The 19,281-nt window shown below is 34.8% G+C and overlaps 1 protein-coding gene and 1 pseudogene across 4 annotated transcripts; one reads left to right on the top strand and one right to left on the bottom strand.

Annotated features, from left to right (window-relative positions):
- Nucleotides 1–49: 49 nt before the first annotated feature.
- LOC147381259 (protein EARLY-RESPONSIVE TO DEHYDRATION 7, chloroplastic-like) lies at nt 50–10,642 on the top strand. Of its 4 annotated transcripts, XR_015174683.1 has the most exons (10): nt 50–538; nt 1,687–2,279; nt 2,371–4,390; nt 6,689–6,773; nt 7,061–7,613; nt 9,169–9,312; nt 9,528–9,597; nt 9,697–9,860; nt 9,964–10,017; nt 10,304–10,642. XR_015174683.1 is itself a non-coding variant. In XM_086430661.1 (8 exons), exons 1-3 carry the CDS (start codon nt 6,346–6,348, stop codon nt 7,221–7,223), a joined length of 261 nt encoding a protein of 86 aa, XP_086286787.1. In that variant the 5' UTR covers nt 5,355–6,345; the 3' UTR covers nt 7,224–7,613; nt 9,169–9,312; nt 9,528–9,597; nt 9,697–9,860; nt 9,964–10,017; nt 10,304–10,642. The 4 variants fall into 4 exon arrangements, 1 of the variants encoding a protein (XP_086286787.1); XR_015174685.1 differs by lacking the exons at nt 50–538; nt 1,687–2,279; nt 2,371–4,390 and adding exons at nt 5,359–6,358; nt 6,454–6,573; XM_086430661.1 differs by lacking the exons at nt 50–538; nt 1,687–2,279; nt 2,371–4,390 and adding an exon at nt 5,355–6,358.
- A 4,573-nt stretch (nt 10,643–15,215) lies between these two features.
- On the bottom strand, nt 15,216–18,023 carry LOC147381258 (G-type lectin S-receptor-like serine/threonine-protein kinase At2g19130 pseudogene; annotated as a pseudogene).
- Nucleotides 18,024–19,281: the final 1,258 nt, after the last annotated feature.

Here is a 19,281-nt window from a genome sequence, read left to right as displayed (position 1 = left end):
GAAGCAAGCAGTGCCTACTTCTTCATAAGCTTCCACTACGTCAAAGACACAACAATTTTGTCTTTTGTACGTTAAATGAGGACTGTTTACAATTTGGGAGCTTATTTGTAATGATTTTTTTACAATAAAACGTGGTATTAGTAATCAGTAGAAACATTTTCAAATTGCTCAAAAAAAGATCCTTTATAGATATAAATCAATAACACATACCAAGTTTCTGTCAATAGTTTTGCTAAAATTTATGCAGAATCAAGTATACATATTCTGTCTGTTTGATGAAAATTTTCAATTTTTTTCTTTATTTTTTCTTCATAATTCTTCTATTACTAATAATAAAGTTAGTAGTTGGAATGGTAATGCCTGTCATTAGGAAACCTCATATAAGAATTACTTTGGAGTTACATCTGTTGATAGCATGCAAAAGAAGATCACTTGGAGTTGAGACAAGAAGCTTGTGACCTGCAAGAGTACTCTAAAGCAAAACTTGATCAAGTTACACGCTATCTGGGTGTTCTTGTAGATAGGGTTCGTAAGCTTGGTAAGCACTTGGAGTATAGTGTATAGTGCACATCAAAGACTTCAGCAATATATTTGTTTAATTTGATGTACATTCTTCCTTTTTTTTTCTGAAATAAAGTTATACTCATAAAAAAGAGAGTTTGTTAGCCTATATATATATTAGAGATAACATTTACAATTTGATAAGTAATAACGTTTTCGTCAAGAAGGGAAGAACCCAAATAACCAAAAAAAAAAAAAAGATGAGCAAGATTCCCGTCCACAAAAATAACTTAACAGATAGATTATGGTTCATGTACATTCTCCACCCATTGGTACACAAAATCTTCAAATCTAGGATCCTTATATAATGGAAGAATAGAGGAAATACTAGAGCTTTGGTTACTAAGATTAGCCATCGCTTTTTGATCCTTTTATTACTTCACATCTTCTTTTGCTGGATAGATGGTGATGCTATGGTATGACGACACTTTCTTTTAATGATAGATGAGTATTAATTATTGGCATTGGGGACTATCTTTCTTTATGTTACTCTACCATTTCTATAAATGTTGATATAGCCATTTTTTTCCTATTTGTTAAAAAATTCAGGAATTTTCTATGTCATCTATGGCTTTCCCTGCATTTTTATTTTTGATAAGTACTCCCCTACATTTGTATGTGTAACTGTGGATACTTCATTCATTTACTGGATTTCTTCTACTGATTCGACTCTCTCTGTCCCTCACCTCATACTTCAAAAGCCAGATCCGCTGCATGAGTTCTCTTTGTATGCCCATGTTGTTCCTTGTTTTGGTGGATTAGCAGGATTAAATTCTGCAGAATATTTTTGCTAATTTTGAATTGAATCACTATCTAAGCAGTGTCTTCCTTTCTCCCAATAATTCAATGTGAATTCCTATGTAGCTTCTAGGAAGCACGTATCTTGGCTTTTGCTCTCATTGAGTTTTGCTTTTAATCCCTGATTGCAACTAATTCATGCTTGTGTGTGCACTCAATTTTGTGGCCTTATATCTGTGAAAGAAAATGTTATCCCTACTACTACTTTACTTAAAAGAAAATGCTTGTGTGTGCATTTCAAATTTGTGGATCTGCATTGGTACCTTTATTGATTTGTGTTTTTTTTTGTACTTTGGTATCGATATGGGTGCATTTCAATACTTCAAGTTATCTTGAACAGAAGCCGACTTGTTGAGCTTGTATTTGATGCTGTTGAGGAGAAATGGCTTGACTAATTTGGCTCATCTTGGGAAATATTGCACTTCCCCACTCACCCTAGCAAACAGTAAAATGGATAAGCTTTCGCATGGTCATGTTTTGCTTTGTGTTTTGGTAGGTCACCTCAATCTCCATCCTCTGTATCTTCCTCTCATTTTATAGGATCTCTTTTATCTATAAACAAAATGAAACTAATGAACTAGTGGTCAACTTGATCCTCCACTTCCTCAACCAATGAGCGTCACAAGAAAGAAACATGTGAGGCAGTGACCATAATAGAGACAGTCCCTATGATTATCGTTGGAGTTGTTGGTTATGTGAAAACTCCTTGTGGACTTCGTTCTTTGAACACTGTTTGGGCTCAACATCTTAATGAGGAATTGAAAAGGAGATTTTACAAAAACTGGTGCAAGTCGAAGAAGAAGGCATTCACCAAGTATTTAAAGAAATATGAAATTGAAGAAGGGAAGAAAGATATTCAGTCCTAGCTGGAGAAATTGAAGAAGTACTGTTCTGTAATTCGTGTTTTGGCTCATACCCAGGTATTCCCTCTCTTCTTAGAGATTATTTACTCTTTTTTTTATATTGAGTTGGCCATATTTATATTTTACATCCCCATTTGTGGTTTTATAGATTAGAAAGATGAAGGGACTAAAGCAGAAGAAAGCCTACCTTATGGAGATCCAGGTCAATGGTGATGTATCTCGAAAAAGAGATTCCTGTTGTAAACACCCCATTTTTGTATCTGCCTAATTCGACAATTCGTCACTTAGTTACTGTTAATTCCTAATGATGATCGCAAAGAACTCGAAGGTTTGTGAGTACTATCCTTGATTCATTTTGTTTCCACTCTTTTCATCTCCCCTACTCATTACGACTCGACATAGAAATTTACACACGCTTAGGATCGTTACACCTTACACCCGATTTAGCAAGTACATACGTTTAGATTCGCTACACAGTTTGATAACCTAGAGACTTCGTTGTGTTAGGAAAACATGACTTTGAAACTTATAAATAATCACGTTGTAACTGAAAGAAACCTCATGTTAAAATTCATAAAAATCTGCAAAAATCGACAAAATGACAAAAATACCCTTTATAAATTTTGGACCTCCGAAAGACTTCGAAAGTACTACCATTGCTCTCATAATAGGATTTTGGATCTAACGGGACCCAAACCGATGAAAACAGAGAAATTTAAAAAAATTCATAAAAATGGCCGAAATGCCCCTCAACCTCCAAACTCAACTTAGAGATCTCGATCCTTAGAAAAATATAATAAAAATTAAAGTCAAATTAAAAATTAAATAATTAAAACTTAAAATTTAATTCAAAATTATACAATTAAAATCTGATTCAAAATTAAATAATTAAAACTTAAAATTAAACAATTAAAATCTAATTCAAAATTAAACAATTAAAACTCAAAATTAAACAATTAAAATCTAATTCAAAATTAAACAATTAAAACTCAAATCTAATTTAAAATCAAACGATTAAAATTAGAAATTAAATCCAAATCGAAATCAAAATAAAATCAACGAACAAATTAAAATTGAAATCGGACTCTCACCGACCAATTAAATTGAAAGTAAAACTCAACCACAAATTCAAATCGATCGACAAAACTAATAAATCAAGTGGCCGATTAAAACTCAAAGTAAAAATTGAAATCAAATTTAAACCAATAAAATTGAAATCAAAATTAAACCAATAAAATTTTAAACAAATTTTTAAATCAAAACAACCAAAATCAACCAATCAAGATGTAAGCATCGAAGAATTAACGAACTACGAGTAGCGTGGGATCGTCCCACCATCATTCTCCTAAAAGGGAATAAAGAAATAAAAAAAAGAAACAAAAAGAGAAAAAAGAAACAAAGTTTTTTTAAAATAGGAAGTTGTCTTCCATAAATAGAGAGAGACGTTTCTCTCTCAAAAGGAGAAAAAGAAGGATTCTCGACTCTCTCTCTGCATTCTCTGCTGGCTCTTGACGTCTTCATCTTCTTCTTTCTCATTATCGAACGGACTCTCCCAGACGCGGCGCTCTCTTCTGGTTTTTCTTCTCTTCTTCTTCTTCGTGGGAGAAAACACCTTCAGCTGCAATACACCCATTGCCATAATCACATTGCTGTCTTCTCATCCCTTACAGTCCACTGCAACAGCCCCCCATTCCCCTCATCTCTCTCACGTCCCTCACACCTCTCTCTCCCATCCCTGCAACTCAGTCCATTGCAGCCATTGCTGCAGCTACATTCCTTGCTGCCCAACGCACAGCCACCTCTCTCTCCCTGTAAAAACGTCTCCTCCTCTCTCTATTGATTGCTGCCCAACGCCCAACCACCTCTCTCTCCCTGTAAAAACGTCTCCTCCTCTCTCTATTGATTGCTGTACCAACACCTCAGCCATTAAGCCTGCTCTCTCTCTTGCACCCACGTTTTGCCCAGCCCCTACGTGATATTGCTACAATGTTACTCTTTGGCTCACTGCTACAGCACTTACGAGAACACAACTCTCTCTGCCTGCGCTCTTCCTCAGCCTCTCCCCTAACGGCTCTCTCGATGCCCTCATCTCTCCTCACAGCAACGAATACTCGCAAGCTTTTGGATCGGACCTAAAGGAATTGACTCGGCATTATTTCATTCTATAGGTAGGTCGTTCTTTAGTTTTTTGTATTTATTTTTTATTTTTACTTACTTTTGCTCGTAGGTAGGATTGGAAGGAATTTTTTTTTATTTTTTTTTATTTTTATTTTTATGTATTTTCTATATTCTTATTTGTTTTTTTAGCATGTTGATATGATTAGGGGTTCCTTTATATTTTTTGCATGTTGATAAGGTAGGTAGAATATTTTTGTATGCCTATTTTGTTTTTCTCTTTTTTTTGTTCATTGATAGGATTAGGAGATGCTTTTAGTTCATGTAGTTTTTCTATATTTTTAGATCGATAAGTCAAGGAGAATGTTTGTTTTATGTAAGTTTTATTTTTCTATTTTGTTCTTTTTGTTGTTGATAGGTTAGGAGAAAATTTTTATGCCTCCATCTTATTTATTTTCATTTGTTATTTTTATTTTATTATTTTTACATGTTAGAAGGATTAAAGGTTTTTTTTTATTATGATCATTTCACTCAATTTTGATTTACATGATTTATGATGATGTTCAAGTTTTTTGTATTATCTTAAGATTTTTCTATGTGATCAGTGTACCCCTTGACTTGACAGATATGCATGTTGTTAAATGACTACTATTGTGACAAAATCGAAAGTCATGTATGCATGCTTGTTTTGGTTAGTTTAAGGATTCGATGAACATTAAATTTTTCTTGTGGATTTTTCTTTCAAATTTGAAAATTTTATGCAATGATATTTGTCAATCTCTAATTTGGTAAGTACGATATCCTGGATTTTTTGTTGTTTGATAAATTTCCAATTTGGTGATTTGTGGCAAATCCATAATCTTCTAATTTGGGACTTCATTGTTTGTATAATTCTCCTTTTTAGAAATTATTTGTGGATCATTGGAAAATTCATATTCGGAAACTTTCTAATATGGGATTGCATAGTTTTTTATTTTGGGAGAATATATTCATAAGTTTCTAATTTAGAAATTTCATATTTTAACAATTTTCCAATTTAGAAGATTCTGCATTTTTATGTTTAGAAGGTTCACATTCATATGGAAATTTGGAAGTTCCTAATTCAAAATTGTGATATCTTTGGAAATTTTCTATTTTGGGAAAGTTCTATTTTTTTAAAAATTTCTAATTTGGGAATTTTGCATATATTTTTGAATCATAATTTGGGAACTTCGGATTCCCAATTTGGAAATTCTTTGAGTTATGATTTGGTGGTTCCTATTTGAGATAGTTTGAGAAATACTTGCATGTGAAACTTCTTAATTGATTCAAGATCATGGGACTAATTATGGCTTTTTCAAATCCTTCTGTTTTTGTGGAATTCAAAGAATAATCATGTAATTGGAACAATTTTAGCCATAGGATTTGTTTGGAAAACCCAACATAAATTGATGATGATGATTGGATTGTGACTTTGACCGTAGTCTTTGTATGTTAACCATAGGATGATTTTGAATTGTAGTAGAGACCAATCATCTTGATCAGGCGGGTTCAGTACATAACACCTTCTGAAACTCGTAATCTGACCTCTTACCCATATCTTTGATCCGTGGACCAATCCATATCCATTTGGAGTTATTTATGATTCCTAGACCTAAACTAGGTGGCGACTCCCATTTCTCAAAAGTCTCCCATTTACAAATCGGACCCCTATCCACTATTTAGTGAAGAAGGGTCGAGGCGATTTCAACTGTTGATGCATTATTTCAGAAGGATGAGATGATTAATATCATCGGGGTAACCAAGGGTAAGGGCTATGAGGGTGTGGTCACTCAATGGGGTGTCACTCAACTTCCATGCAAGACCCACCGTGGCTTGTGTAATGTAGCCTGCATTGGAGCTTGGCATCCAGCCAGGGTTTCTTTCACAGATGCCCGGGCAAGGCAGAATGTGTACTATCATCGGATGGAGATGAACAAGAAGATTTACAAGCTTGGGAAGGCTGGACAAGAGTCTCATACTTCCATCAATGAGTTTGATAGGTGAAGCAAATTTTCTTTTGTGGTCTTTTTTTATTCTGGATTTGTTTTTTGGAAGCAAAGACATTACATCTGACTTATTAGTTATTGACCTTAAGTTGGCTTGAGAGATTAGGATTGGGGTATTTGAAGGTATTCACACTTTGAAAGGGTGTTGCATGTGGAAATGTAGAGTAGGATTGGCAGTGCTTGCTTACATGACTCACTTATACATTTTGGTTTGTTTTGCTCCCGATTATTTTCATTTTGCTTGAAGTACTTCTCTAGGCTCTTAATTCTTGTCGTGACCATATGCATCTCGCTCACAGAGGAATTTTTTTCTACTGTATACAGGCAAGGTATTTGATGTTGTTGAAGTAGCTGGAAAGAGTGTTATGTCCTCGACATCCACTGTGACAATTGGACTTGTTTCCCACAGGTAAATCTCAGGCAAAATCAGAGAGGTTTCTCCTGCTATTCTAAAATCCAAAAAGCATGTCTACCTGGTTGACCCTCACCAGGCCAGAGCAAGCCCTGTATATAGACTTCCGAAGACCCTATTTATTTTGGTTTCTGTTCTACATTGTTTCATCAATTATTTTGATTTTGTTCTCTTCATTAGTTATTTGGGTCTCATAGTTACACCCAAAAAGCATCTCTTTATTAGTTATTTTGTTCCTCAAGAATGATTAATTGTGGGTGAGTGTTATGTTGTTCCATTTGCAGGCATGGAGAGAAAGCAGCTGAGACGACTAACCATGGGCTAGATGCTGCGGGGCATGCCATATGGACTGCGTGGGCTATCTTCAAGATACACAAGGCACTCGACCCAAAAAGTGTCATGAAATCCACTACTCTTGCAAAATCTTTAATATGTAGGAGTAGCTGATTATGAATTTATTCAAGTGGATTTTTATGTTGGTTATTAGTTCATTACAGGTTGGTGAACTAAAAGGCAGCAAAGTTGCTCAGTCTATTCCCTCCAAAAAGTGGAAGGATCTTAGAGACAATGACCCGAGCAAAAAGGCATCTGCAGATGAGTTTTCAATATTCTCATCAAGAGCATCATCACTGGAAAAAGATAGGGAAGAGTTGATAATGCTGCAAGAAAAAGTGGAGAGCCTACAAAACAAATTATTAGAGAAAGACGAGCTGCTCAGCAGAGACTTCAAAGAATCAAATGGCTTTGGTTCATGCCAAACTTGATGAACTAAAATGCCAAACTGCAGAGAAAGACTCATTACTTAAATCTGCTCATTTGCAACTCTCTGATGCAAAGGTATGTTATCAATTAATTGCACTATCTTTATTAGTGATATGTGTGGCCTTTTAATAATGTGGTGTCATCATTAGTTCTTTTCATCACCAATTGTAGATCCTTCTAAATTTTTATGGTAACAGGGATATGGCATTAGAACAAATAGAGAAACCTAGATATTATACACATTACATAATCTTGTGTTTAGAATATTACTGAGGCTGATAGGTGGATTTTTTTTTTTTTTTAAATCTGGACCATCAGAAAAAGTTGATTCATAATGTAAATATTTTTAGTAATGATGGCTTATCAGCCAAAGTGACATTATTTCTCACCACCTAAATTTTGAAAGGAATGCCTTGCTATCAACCATTGTTTATAGCAGTTTGTGAGTTTTACTGAAACTGAGATGCATTTTAACAGCCTCTGTATTAGTTTTGTGAATTTCTCCATGGGGTTCATGTTGTTGAAATCTCCTTAATGGCTTTACCTTTTGGACCATGAGTATTATTACCAATTGATCATATAAGTTAACCATCACACTATCCCATGGGTTAGTAGACTCATCCAATTGAAGCAAATCCACATGCAACTCAAATGACTATATTTTCTACTCTAATGCTAACTGGAGTTCCAATATAGTAATCAAACTTTTGAAAAAATCTAGTAGGCTTGTGATATGTTTTTTCTCTATGTACCCTATGAGAGAGCTCACACTTCAAGAGCTTCTTAATAAGAGTTTGTACTGTGTGTGTATGAATGATAGATTTATGATGCTTTGGTTCTATATTTCTATCAACAAGTTTTAGTTTGGATTCTAAAGTAAAGCTTACTATCGTTGCAAAAAAACCAAGAACAAACCAAACCAAAGCAGTGAAGTCAACCATGTCTGCCAACTGGCCATATCATCTTATCAGCATTATAAAATTAAAGGTGCAAACAATCGGATTAGAGAGAGAGACCTCACAAACTGCTGTTCCAATAACATCACCCTTGTCATCATCCAACATTCCAGCTGGCAATTCTAAGATAAGCCTCCCAACAGGAAAAATGTACTAGGCAAAACCAATATTAATGGTGCCTTATCCTAGCTTCTTAGGGTTAGCAATACAACTCTTGCCCATCAGTCATTTCTATCTAGATCCATATATTTTGAATTTCATCCACTATCAACACCATCTCTAACTTTGATTGAAGAAAGCATGGAGAGTTCATGTAGGAACTTTTGTAGTGGTCAACACAATTTGATTGCAGAATAAACACATTGGGCTATCTGCATGGCTTTTGGTTAGGAGCCCAAGGTGTTTTAAACTCCAATTAAAGCATGTCACTTAGACACGAAATTTGAGTAGTCCTTTAGTTTCTTGAGGTTTTGTTTCATATTTTAGTGTGATTTTGGTAATAATGGAGATTTCTTACATGCAAGCTAATTTTATGGTGGAAAACATCTATCATTGAATGGTTTTATTAGTTATACTTACCAATCTTGATAAGTGGCATTGGCTTCATAGTTACTGCAATTTCATGTTGTTTTAGGTTTTCTTTTGACATTGTTGCTGTGCTTTCTTTTCTTAAGGTTTCCAATCCCAAATGTTTCCCAATAAGTAGATCTGGTTATGAGCGTAAGGGACAAGCAATATATTCTATTGCTAACCAATAGTGAAGTACTTGGGAATGGCAGCCGTGGCGGCAGTGGATCTCCAAATGAGGGACAATTGCGGTTTGTTTGTAATATTATGCGACATTTAGTAATTTTGATGGTGAAGTATTTGTAATCGTCATATTTGTTCGTATTGGCTTAGGAACGGTTATAAACTGCTCCTAATTGCCATATTTGTTGTAGTGGTTGTTTGCTATTACAGATAGGAAAAACAAATTAACATATTGGGTTTTATCTAATGTCTGTCTAAATTTTTATGTTCTCTGCTTGGTTAGGACATATCAAATATGAATAGAAGTCGACAAGAGTCAAATGTGGAAGAGGAATCCGAGGTCATAGTTGATGGTCCTGATACATCTTCTTTTACAGCCTTCCTCTACTCTCTAATGTCACCTTCAGAATCTGGCATTCTTTCTAATAATTTTATGTGTGCTTTGTTCTTAGTTGATGGAACATATCAAATCCATAACCAATGCCGATGAAGAAGAGAGGGTGGTGGGTGTGGTTGACCCAAATCACTAGAGATAGGCAGTAGAAACCACTATACATACATGAGCTCTCTCACAACTCCTTGCAACGAAAGTGTTGTTTGGACCATTGTTCAAAAGGTCTGCTCTCTCTAACTAACCTAAGGAAAACACTACTATCACTGGTACATTATCGATCTTTTCAGGTCTTCTAATCCAAATTATTTTGACTTTAATTTAATAGGTGGGGACGGTTTCAAAAGAGCAAGTCAGATTACTAAGGGCTACTGTTGACTATGTGAGTTGCTACGCTTAATTTCAGTTACATACGTTCATGTTGTGATAGATACGTGGTGATTGATTCACACTAAGCTGTAAAATGTATCTCGATTTATCGACATTTCATAACATCTTTACAATGGCAATTCCAAATCACATGGAGGAGCCAAGACTTTTTCTATGTAATGTGGGGGCAACTATGACTCCTACATATTATTTCATTTAACAATTTATTTCTTAATTTCATGGTTTGATTTTGAGTTTCACGCTAGCTCACAGTTAATGAGTTTTTTTTTTTCTTGTAGGATTCAAATACAAGACCACTACAACATGGTTTCAAGATAGTTGTAGATAGCAAGAGATGTGTGCAGGTGGAGCTTCACATGTTGAAGGAAGAAATCCAAAGATCTGGTTGGGTTGTTAGATGACTAAAGATGACACTTGTAAATTCAAGTCAGCAAACTAGCTTTTGATGCTTCTTTTAAGTTTTTTTTTCTTTTAAGGTCTAAGATCATAATAGCCAACAAGTTTTGTAATGTCAAGATATCATCCATATATTTTTTATTTTTTGTTTCATGCATATGTAATATTAATAATAGTAGTAGTAATAACAATAGAAGCAAATGAGGTTTCAATTATTTGAAGGTGAGTGGTTTTGTATTTCAAAAAAATAATTTTTTTAATGATTCATTTTTTTCAATTTATAAATTCAGAAAAAAAAATTTCTTTTATTATAAATCAAGAAAAACGATTGTTTAAGATCGTCATTTTAACGACTGTCAAAGATAGTTGTTTTTTTTTTTTTGCGACTGTCAAGGACAGTCGTTTTTTCCTACTGTTTTGGTCTGTCGCAATTAAAAAACCACTCCTTTGAAAACGACTCCTTTTGCAATTGTAGGAGTAGTGGTTTTTACCGCATTATGGCATAGTGTGGATTTGCTTTGGACGGGATTGGTTCGGGATGAGATCGATTATTCTAAGCTTCTTGGCTCGTGAATGACGGTAGAGATTACTTGTTATATTGAGGCTTTAGATCACAAGAAGATCTTAAGAAGCAACAAGGATGCTTGATTTTTATTTTAGGTTGTTGATCAAGGAAAAGAGATTGATTATGCAAACCGTTGATATGGAGAGTTGGAACACCTATCCATCGGTCTTTTTCGAGAGCACAAAGATTTTGTAATCTGTCATCAGCTTTCCTTAGTTGGAATCATGGAGCAGAGGGCCTCTTTGAGTTAGATGTATGCATTTCTTTGGGATCATTTGTACAACATCTGATTGTATCCCTTTCCTATATTTGGAGCTCCTAAAACACTAGAAAGTTTTATTAAATAGTAAATACAATGCAAAAAAACAAAAAAAATTAGAGGATATTTACACTCTTAACCTTTGATCATCCAGATTGGTAAGACTCATTAAAGGACTATCAAGGCATTTTTGGTGAAGGCAAAAATGGTCATTCTATGTGATTTTCTGGCAATTAATTTTACCTTGTAATGTGTAGACTATTATATCTCCAAAGGTCCCCAAAGGCCTATAAATAGTGAAGTCTCACAAGGTAAAAAGGCGAGCTTCTTTCCTTCCAGTGAGGGAAGAAGATGAAAGAAGGATGTTACAAGAATCTGATTTCGATGATTTTGGTTTTTATTAAGAATTTGGGATTGAGTTATGGGTTTGAGTACAATAAGGTTACTTCAAAAGTTTAGGATAAATCCAATAATTGGATCGTAGGATTTGAGTACAATATTTTGAAATTACGATTAGGATTTAGATTTATAGGGTAAAGGAAAGAGGTAAAGTTACGGTTTGTATAGGATAAGGATTAAAGGTTGCGGGAAAGAGTTTCAAGAATTCAAGAATTCAAGAAAACCAAGAACAAGAAAATTCAAAGAAAATAAAGAAAGAAAAAGATTAAAAGAAAGAGATATGAGATAAAAGCATAGAACCTTAGAATCATAGCTAGGGCTTCTTGAAACTACCCCAAGAATTCTAAGAAACTCTATTCAAAGAAAACTTCTTTATTCATAAACTCTTAGTTAAAAAAGTCCTAATACAATCTACATATAAAGAAAATAAATTTAAGAATCCTAATAAAACTAAAATATCAAATAAATAACCTAATTTTCATAATTTTCTCTCTTCTAAATTTTTAACCATTATAAACTTAAAAAAAAAATTAAATTTATGAAATTACCCCTAAACATTATACTAAACCTTGTGATAATAAAACAAAGAAATAAGCCAAAAAACATAAAATAAAAACCCAATGCAAAAAAAATTTAAAAATATAAAAAAATTGACTCTTCAAGCTTTGATGCCCCAATCAATTATCCCTAACTGCAAAGATTTTGCCATTCACGAAATAAAATTGTTGTAATTCCTCAATAGATGAAATCTCAATGGTTCTCGTACATTATGACTTCTACTTTTCTCCATAACACAAGTCAATGCTTCCTAGGATGGTGTCTTCCACTTTTATCCATCTCGAAGTGAATTTTCAATTCGATCTCTTCCTAGATGTAGAAATCATCAAAACAAATAGATAATTTTTAGACTCTCATTTTCTAATTGGAATCAAACCTTGCAAAACTCATTGATTTATAAAAAATATTATCTGCATTTTCTTTTTCATGGGATAAAACTGGTGTAAGAAGGAAAAGATGTGTTGGCTCAACAATTCCTAGTTCCATTAGTTCAAATTCTTCACACATAGATTCTTCTTTAAGAATTAATAATGGTAAGTCACTCTCACTTAAATCAGGCTCATAGATTTCTTCATTACTCGCCTTGAGTTGAGGTGCATGGACTTTGATCCGATCAGTTTAATTATCCCAATTAAAGCACTTCAATTTATATTGTCCAGGATGATTGCACTTGTAGTATAAGTTTTGTTTCCTGAGTTCTTCATCCCATAATGCACATAGTTGTCTATGCTCTTTATTTTCCTTTATAATATGGTCACAAACAAAGTTAAAACATGCTTGAGAATGACGCGTTTAAAGTGTTACAACATATTTGTTAGTTCCTCTAAGAATATCTCTATTGAGTCTATCTCCCTGCAATGCAATCTACTAATTTCTGTTGCCTAAACCTAGGCTTTGATATAAATTTGATGTAGGACGGTAGAGAAGAAAATGAAAGAAGGGAGTTACGGGAATCTTGTTTAGGTAGTTTTAGTTTTGATTAAGGATTTGAGATTAGACTAAGGACTTGACTACAATAGGGTTACCTCAAATCCTTAAGGTAAACCAACCCCCCCCCCCCCCCCCGCCCCCCCGGCTCCCGGATTTGGTTGTAGGGTTTAATTATAACATTTTAAAACTACGATTACAATTTAGGTTTATAGAGTAAAGGAAAGGGTTAAAGTTAATGTTTATAGAGTAAGGAGCAAAGGTTGTGGGAAAGGCTTTCGAATTCAAAAATTCAAGAATTAAGAATTCACGAATTCTTGAATTCAAATAAAATCAATAAAAGAAAAAGAGATGGATAGAAGGATAAAACCTTGGACTCACACCAAGGATTTCTTAGAATTACACCAAGAATGATAGAGAACTCATGCCCAAAAACTCCATTAAAAGAAAACTTATTTATTCATAAATTCTTTGTTAAAAAATCCTAATACAATCTATATATAAAGAAAATAAATCGAACAACTATCATAAAACTAAAATACTAGATAAATAACCTAATTTTCATAATTTTCTCTCACCTAAATTTTCAATCCTTATAAATTTAAATAAAAAATAAACTAAATTTACCAAACTACCCATAAATATTATATTAAGGTCATGGGCTAATAAAACATGAACTAATTAAACCTAAAAAACATAAAATAAAAGTCCAAAACAGGAAAAAAAAAATTAACATAAAAAATATACTCTTCAAACTTTGATTTCCTCATCAAATACTTTATCCAATTCTCTACTTGAGAGCCTCAATGTCCCAGCAAATCTTTTCTAATTTGATCTCAAGCCTTTTTGAACCTAAGTTTTGAAGATCAAAGTAAAAGAGAAAGAAGATGAAGTAGAATCGTTGTTTAATTTCTTTATTGCTACCAACATTCCCCCTTCCCACTTTTACCCCCTAACTCTTATTTTCTTTTCTCTTTTCTTTTTTTTTTTTCCTCTTCTTCATTTTTTGTTGCATTAGAGCCTAATTAATCTAAACCCCCATCTCACCTAGTGCCCCGATAAACCCACCCCAAAAATGTGACTGAATGAAAATCAAAAGAAAAAGGTAAATATGATCCTTTAGAACCTTTTTGGAACCCAAGCATATGGTATAATATCTTCCATGCTCATCATCATGAAGTGTAAGTGTTTTACAAGGATCAGGTAAATATGGGGAGTATAACCTCTAGGAGGTGATCCCCTTGCCTTTGAGTTAATAATAAGCTCCGTGAGAGTATCTTTTCATAGCATATAGTTCAAGTCCTACAACCATCATCATCATCCATTTAATCTAGATTTCATTAATGGCTAAGTAAGGCTAGGGAGTATAGCCTCATGAAATGATCTCCATAATGAGTTCACACACACTTAGACACATAGTTCACCTTATGCATTCGTACAGTTTACACATGAAAATGGTAAATATAGAAAAGAGCATTCTCATTCATGGAATGTCTCTAGAATTCTTACCTAAAACATTAAATCCAAATCCTGGGTATATTTCCATCATTCATCATCATTAAAGAGTGCTATCCTCATTGATTGACACTCCCAACTCCAAGCAAACATGAAGACTCCAACTAGTGTGAACATTCCATTTACACCAAATACACACCAATTTAGATTCTCATGCATATACATTCATGCATGCATTATCATCTTACTAAATAAAACGCTTTCCAAAAACAATAATTTAAGTCTTCACATATAGCCAAACCTAGGTAACCACGCACCAACTTGGTCGGTAGGGTGGGGTGCCTAACACCTTCCCCATCCTTCAATTGAACCCCATTACCTGGATCTCTCAGTTAGGACTAGTTTGGGAGTTACTTTCAAAGATAAAATGATTTTACAAAACTAATTTTAGGTGACCATTCACACCTTAATTTCATGAATGGTGGCAACTTCAAAAACTAAGTAGAGTGGAGGCTTCTTAAGTGAAAGTTACACGTGTTATCTACATGTGCAATTCAGTTAATGTGTTGCTTGCTAGCTTTATATACTTGATGATGATGAGGAACTAAGAGGAGATAAACTCTGTGGTTCATTTGAAACAAAGCTCAACCACACACCAAATTATAATAAAACCAGTATTACAAATATATACTAGCATTATTACCCAAGTCTTGTACATTACATTCCCAAACATCCAGAATCCCTGACTTGCAATTTGTGACACGAAGGGAATCTGTAGCCTTTCTTGTACCTATTATGTTTATGAAATCCAACCAATTTATACCTATCTATATCTACCACCAAAAGAAGCTAAACATACTGAGACCAAAATCGTAACTTTCTAAGCTTTTAGGTAGAAATTAAACAAGAATAGAATCACCATAACATTCAGACTAGTGTACCATCTTTATGACTTGAAACTCACTGAAGAGGAGGTATTTCTGGTTGAAGAAGCGATTGAGACCCTATTCCGTGCTCGGGTACTTCTTTCAAACAGAAGACTCCTCAGGAACTTCGTTCACAACTAGCTTGTTCACAAATGGTAGGAAAAATTCTGGGATAGGAGGAATATCCACTTCTAAGACTCCCTCCAGAATCTGAACCACATGTCCCATTGTTGGTCTGTCCTTCTCATCGTCTTGAATGCACCAACATGCAACTCTGCAAGCTCTAGTAAGCTCTTCAATGTCAGCATTACCCACCAACCTTTGATCCAACAAGCTAAGAACTTCTTCTCCATTGTGTACTTTCCACACTACCAGAGTAGGAAAGTAATCAACCATGTCATCACCTGATATGGCCAAATTTCTCCGACCAGATATAATTTCGAAAAGCGTCATTCCATAGCTGTAAACATCAGCTTTGGGTGTGATAGGTACGCCTGAAATCCACTCTGGCGCAAGATAACCTCTGGTTCCTCTCATGGTTGTCAAAACCCGGCTGAAGTCCCTACCAAAGAGCTTCGCTAGCCCAAAGTCCGCAACCTTTGAACTAAACCCAGCATCCAATAGTATGTTTTCCGGTTTTATGTCACAGTGTATTATGCAATCTCTGCACTTCTCATGTAGATAAGCCAATCCTCTAGCTGTCCCGAGTGCAATCTGGTATCTTGTTTTCCAGTCTAAGATGATTGAATTCTTACGAAACAAACAAGAATCTAGTGAACCATTTGGCATATAATCATAAACTAGCAACCTTTCACTACGTTCGGCACAAAACCCCCGAAGGCGAACCAAATTGGCATGTTGGATTATACCAAGGGTGCTCACTTCCATTCGGAATTGCTTCTCTCCTTTTCCTAGGCATTCAAGTTTCTTCACAGCTATGTCAATTGAGTTGGGCAATTTCCCTCTGAAAACAGAACCGAAACCTCCTTTCCCCAACTTCTCCGAGAAGTTCCTTGTAGCACTTTTAAGATTCTTGTATGTATAAGTCCTCAATGCATCCTCAGCGGTGTTCAGTGTACCATTGAATTCTCTCCTCCTATAATTCCAAAAGAGTGCCAGGACAATGGCGAAGAAACTTACAACCCCTGCAATTCCACCGACAACGATCCACATCGTGCTTCTCTTGCTCTTACCTCCAGAGCCTGAATCTGCAATTCTTATGTGGAGAACTGCTCCATTGCTATCACCAATTAATAATTCTTGCAAATCCAACAGATCTTCATGCCAAACTAAACATCCATTTCCATAAAAGTACGCCATACAAGAACAGTTTCTTGAGCAAGCTAATTCACATTCTTTCATGTTCCCAACTTTTAAAGACTCTGAACTTGCCGGCAGTTTCATGTTGGGCATCGTAAAAAATGTGTCTTTTCCTCCAGACCCGCATCGTAATGGGGTTTTCCTCACACAACCACCCCACCAAACACTCAGATTGTTCCAATCTTTCAACGAACGTGGTTCAAAACCTTGCAAACATGAACAATACGGCAAAGCTTTCTGATTACAGCTACCAAAGGGCCCACAATAACCGTAGACGTCACAGGGCTGTCTCGGTTGAGTATAAATTAAAAGCCAATCTTGAGTTTCCTCCCCCCAGATAAAATTCTTCAACTGACCTGAGTAATCCAACACCATTCTAGACAAAAGAGAGGTGTTATAAACAAACATTATAAAATAGCTTTCCCTCTCGTTTGTAACATAGCTGTAATTGTACATATAGGCTTTGCTCATTTCAGGAATTGAGCTGAAACGTTGTCCGTTCCAATTCCCACTAGAGTGGTACCTTTTAGATCCGTTCCACTCTAGAAAATACTGACTACTTCCACTCAGGTCTACCTCGAGAGAGAATATTCCACTCCTGGGATCTTCTGAACTTATCCATGAAATGAGGCCTTGTGTTCTGTTAGTGATTTTATTCAATCCAACCTTTGAACCAGGCATAAATGTATTCGTTTGGTGATCAAAGCTCTGCCACATTATATTGGAGGAGTTCAACCCATCTTTCAAAACAAGATTCCCACTGTCAAGAAGCACTGCTATTGTAGGATTAAGAACTTCCGATGCTAAATTTGTTGACCAGATTGGGATTTTTGACTTGTTATTAAAGAGGACTAGATTACCATCTTCTAAGAGTTTTAATTCTGAAGAAGATGAGTCAGGGAGGGGTGTATCTCCGTTTGCCACCCAAACTATAGTTTGAGGTGATATTTTTTTGTACCAGATGCCTATGTAATACTTCTTAGAACTGTTACCTGGTGTGAAGAAACCAAGTTCAAAGATGTTACCTTTGGAGAAAATGGTCTGGTTTCCTGAGAGAGATTGGCCAACAGAGATGATGTCACCTCCAATGGAGAACTGGGTTTTGATAGAGAAGAAGAGAATCAGTACATGAATGAGGAACCATGGATTGCTTCTGATACCCATCTCTGCAAAAACTTGCATCATAATGCATTCAAGAAGAATTGAAGAAATGAAACAAATTTCTTATGAAGAAGGAATAAAAGAGGAAATCCATGTACTGTACTGCAGGGAGTTGGGTAGCTAATTAGGTCCAGGTTTCTTGAGTTCACTGATCATAAATGTACAGACCCACATATTTGATCTCATATGTGGGTCTATGAAAGAGTGGACTAAACTAAACATTCATGACAGTAGACCAAAAATATTGTATCATATGGCATGTAATAAAAACCTGGAGTGGGATAGGGATCTAACTACCTGGAGTGGGATTGGGTGATGTGTTGGTCAGAATAAATGGAGACATACCTTCACTTGAGTGGATTACAACATCCACAACCATGGATAAATAATCTGTACCAAAGCTTAGAAAATTTGTGTTTGGAAGAAATTTCCATTGCTTTTTTGGCGTTTAAGTGAGATTTTTTCCTAGACAGTTAAAAAGACTGAGTGTCATGACCATTGACCACAACTACTGAAATTAGTTGGTTTGGATCAAGCCTAATTGGGTTTGAGTCATAATAATGTCGACCTGTCTAACACGATTGTTAAATGGGTCGTGTCTAGGTTAGTACCATGAACCTCCTTAATTCATTGACATGCTTAATCACGAGCTATTTACGAAAAAGTGATCAACATTAATTTGATGAATTTACAATTCTAGCTCACTGTTCATTTAAATTACCAAAATGTGATGGATAATGAATTCGGAGGTTTTTAAAGTGACTATTTCGGCGGTTTAAAGTGACTAGAAATTGTCACTTTAAACCTGCGAAATAATTACTTTAAAATCATAGAATTCGTTATCGTTCTGAATTTTTTTAACGAAAATATGATTATTCATGTTTTGGTAATTAAAATGAACAGTTCTCCCAATAGTAAGTAACACATTTTCAGCTCACGAAATGATAGTTCACTCTTTAATAATCATTGTGTCCTTTTAATTCATGAAACATATGAGGTATCTTAAATATCAACAATTATTAAAACTTTTTAAAATTACCCATTTTTTTACTAGAATTATGTAAAACTTTTTCATAATACATTTTTTTCCTCAAATTTTATATAATATAGAGAATATTTTAAGATATGTTTTAAATAATTAATGGTTAAGCTTTTAGAGCATTTCCAACGGACTCTTTAAAGTTTGTTGGCTTTTTACTTAGAGAAATGTGAAAAAACGACCTCCAAGAGACTCTTAAAAAGTAAATGTTAAAATAAAGAGGGGGCTTCCACTCTCTACATGTAGTGAGC

This window comes from Akebia trifoliata, unplaced genomic scaffold, assembly GCF_017979445.1.
Source record: "Akebia trifoliata isolate Shusen 1 unplaced genomic scaffold, ASM1797944v1 Contig00608_ERROPOS3031104, whole genome shotgun sequence".
NCBI lineage: Eukaryota > Viridiplantae > Streptophyta > Magnoliopsida > Ranunculales > Lardizabalaceae > Akebia > Akebia trifoliata.
Note: the sequence above shows the minus strand (reverse complement) of the source record. Positions and strands in the feature narration are given on the sequence as shown.

What these genes read in the sequence shown, in the direction of transcription:
- LOC147381259 (XM_086430661.1), top strand. An exon ending in ATTGGACTTGTTTCCCACAG is followed by an intron (nt 6,774 to 7,060) that starts GTAAATCTCAGG and finishes TTCCATTTGCAG; the next exon opens with GCATGGAGAGAAAGCAGCTG.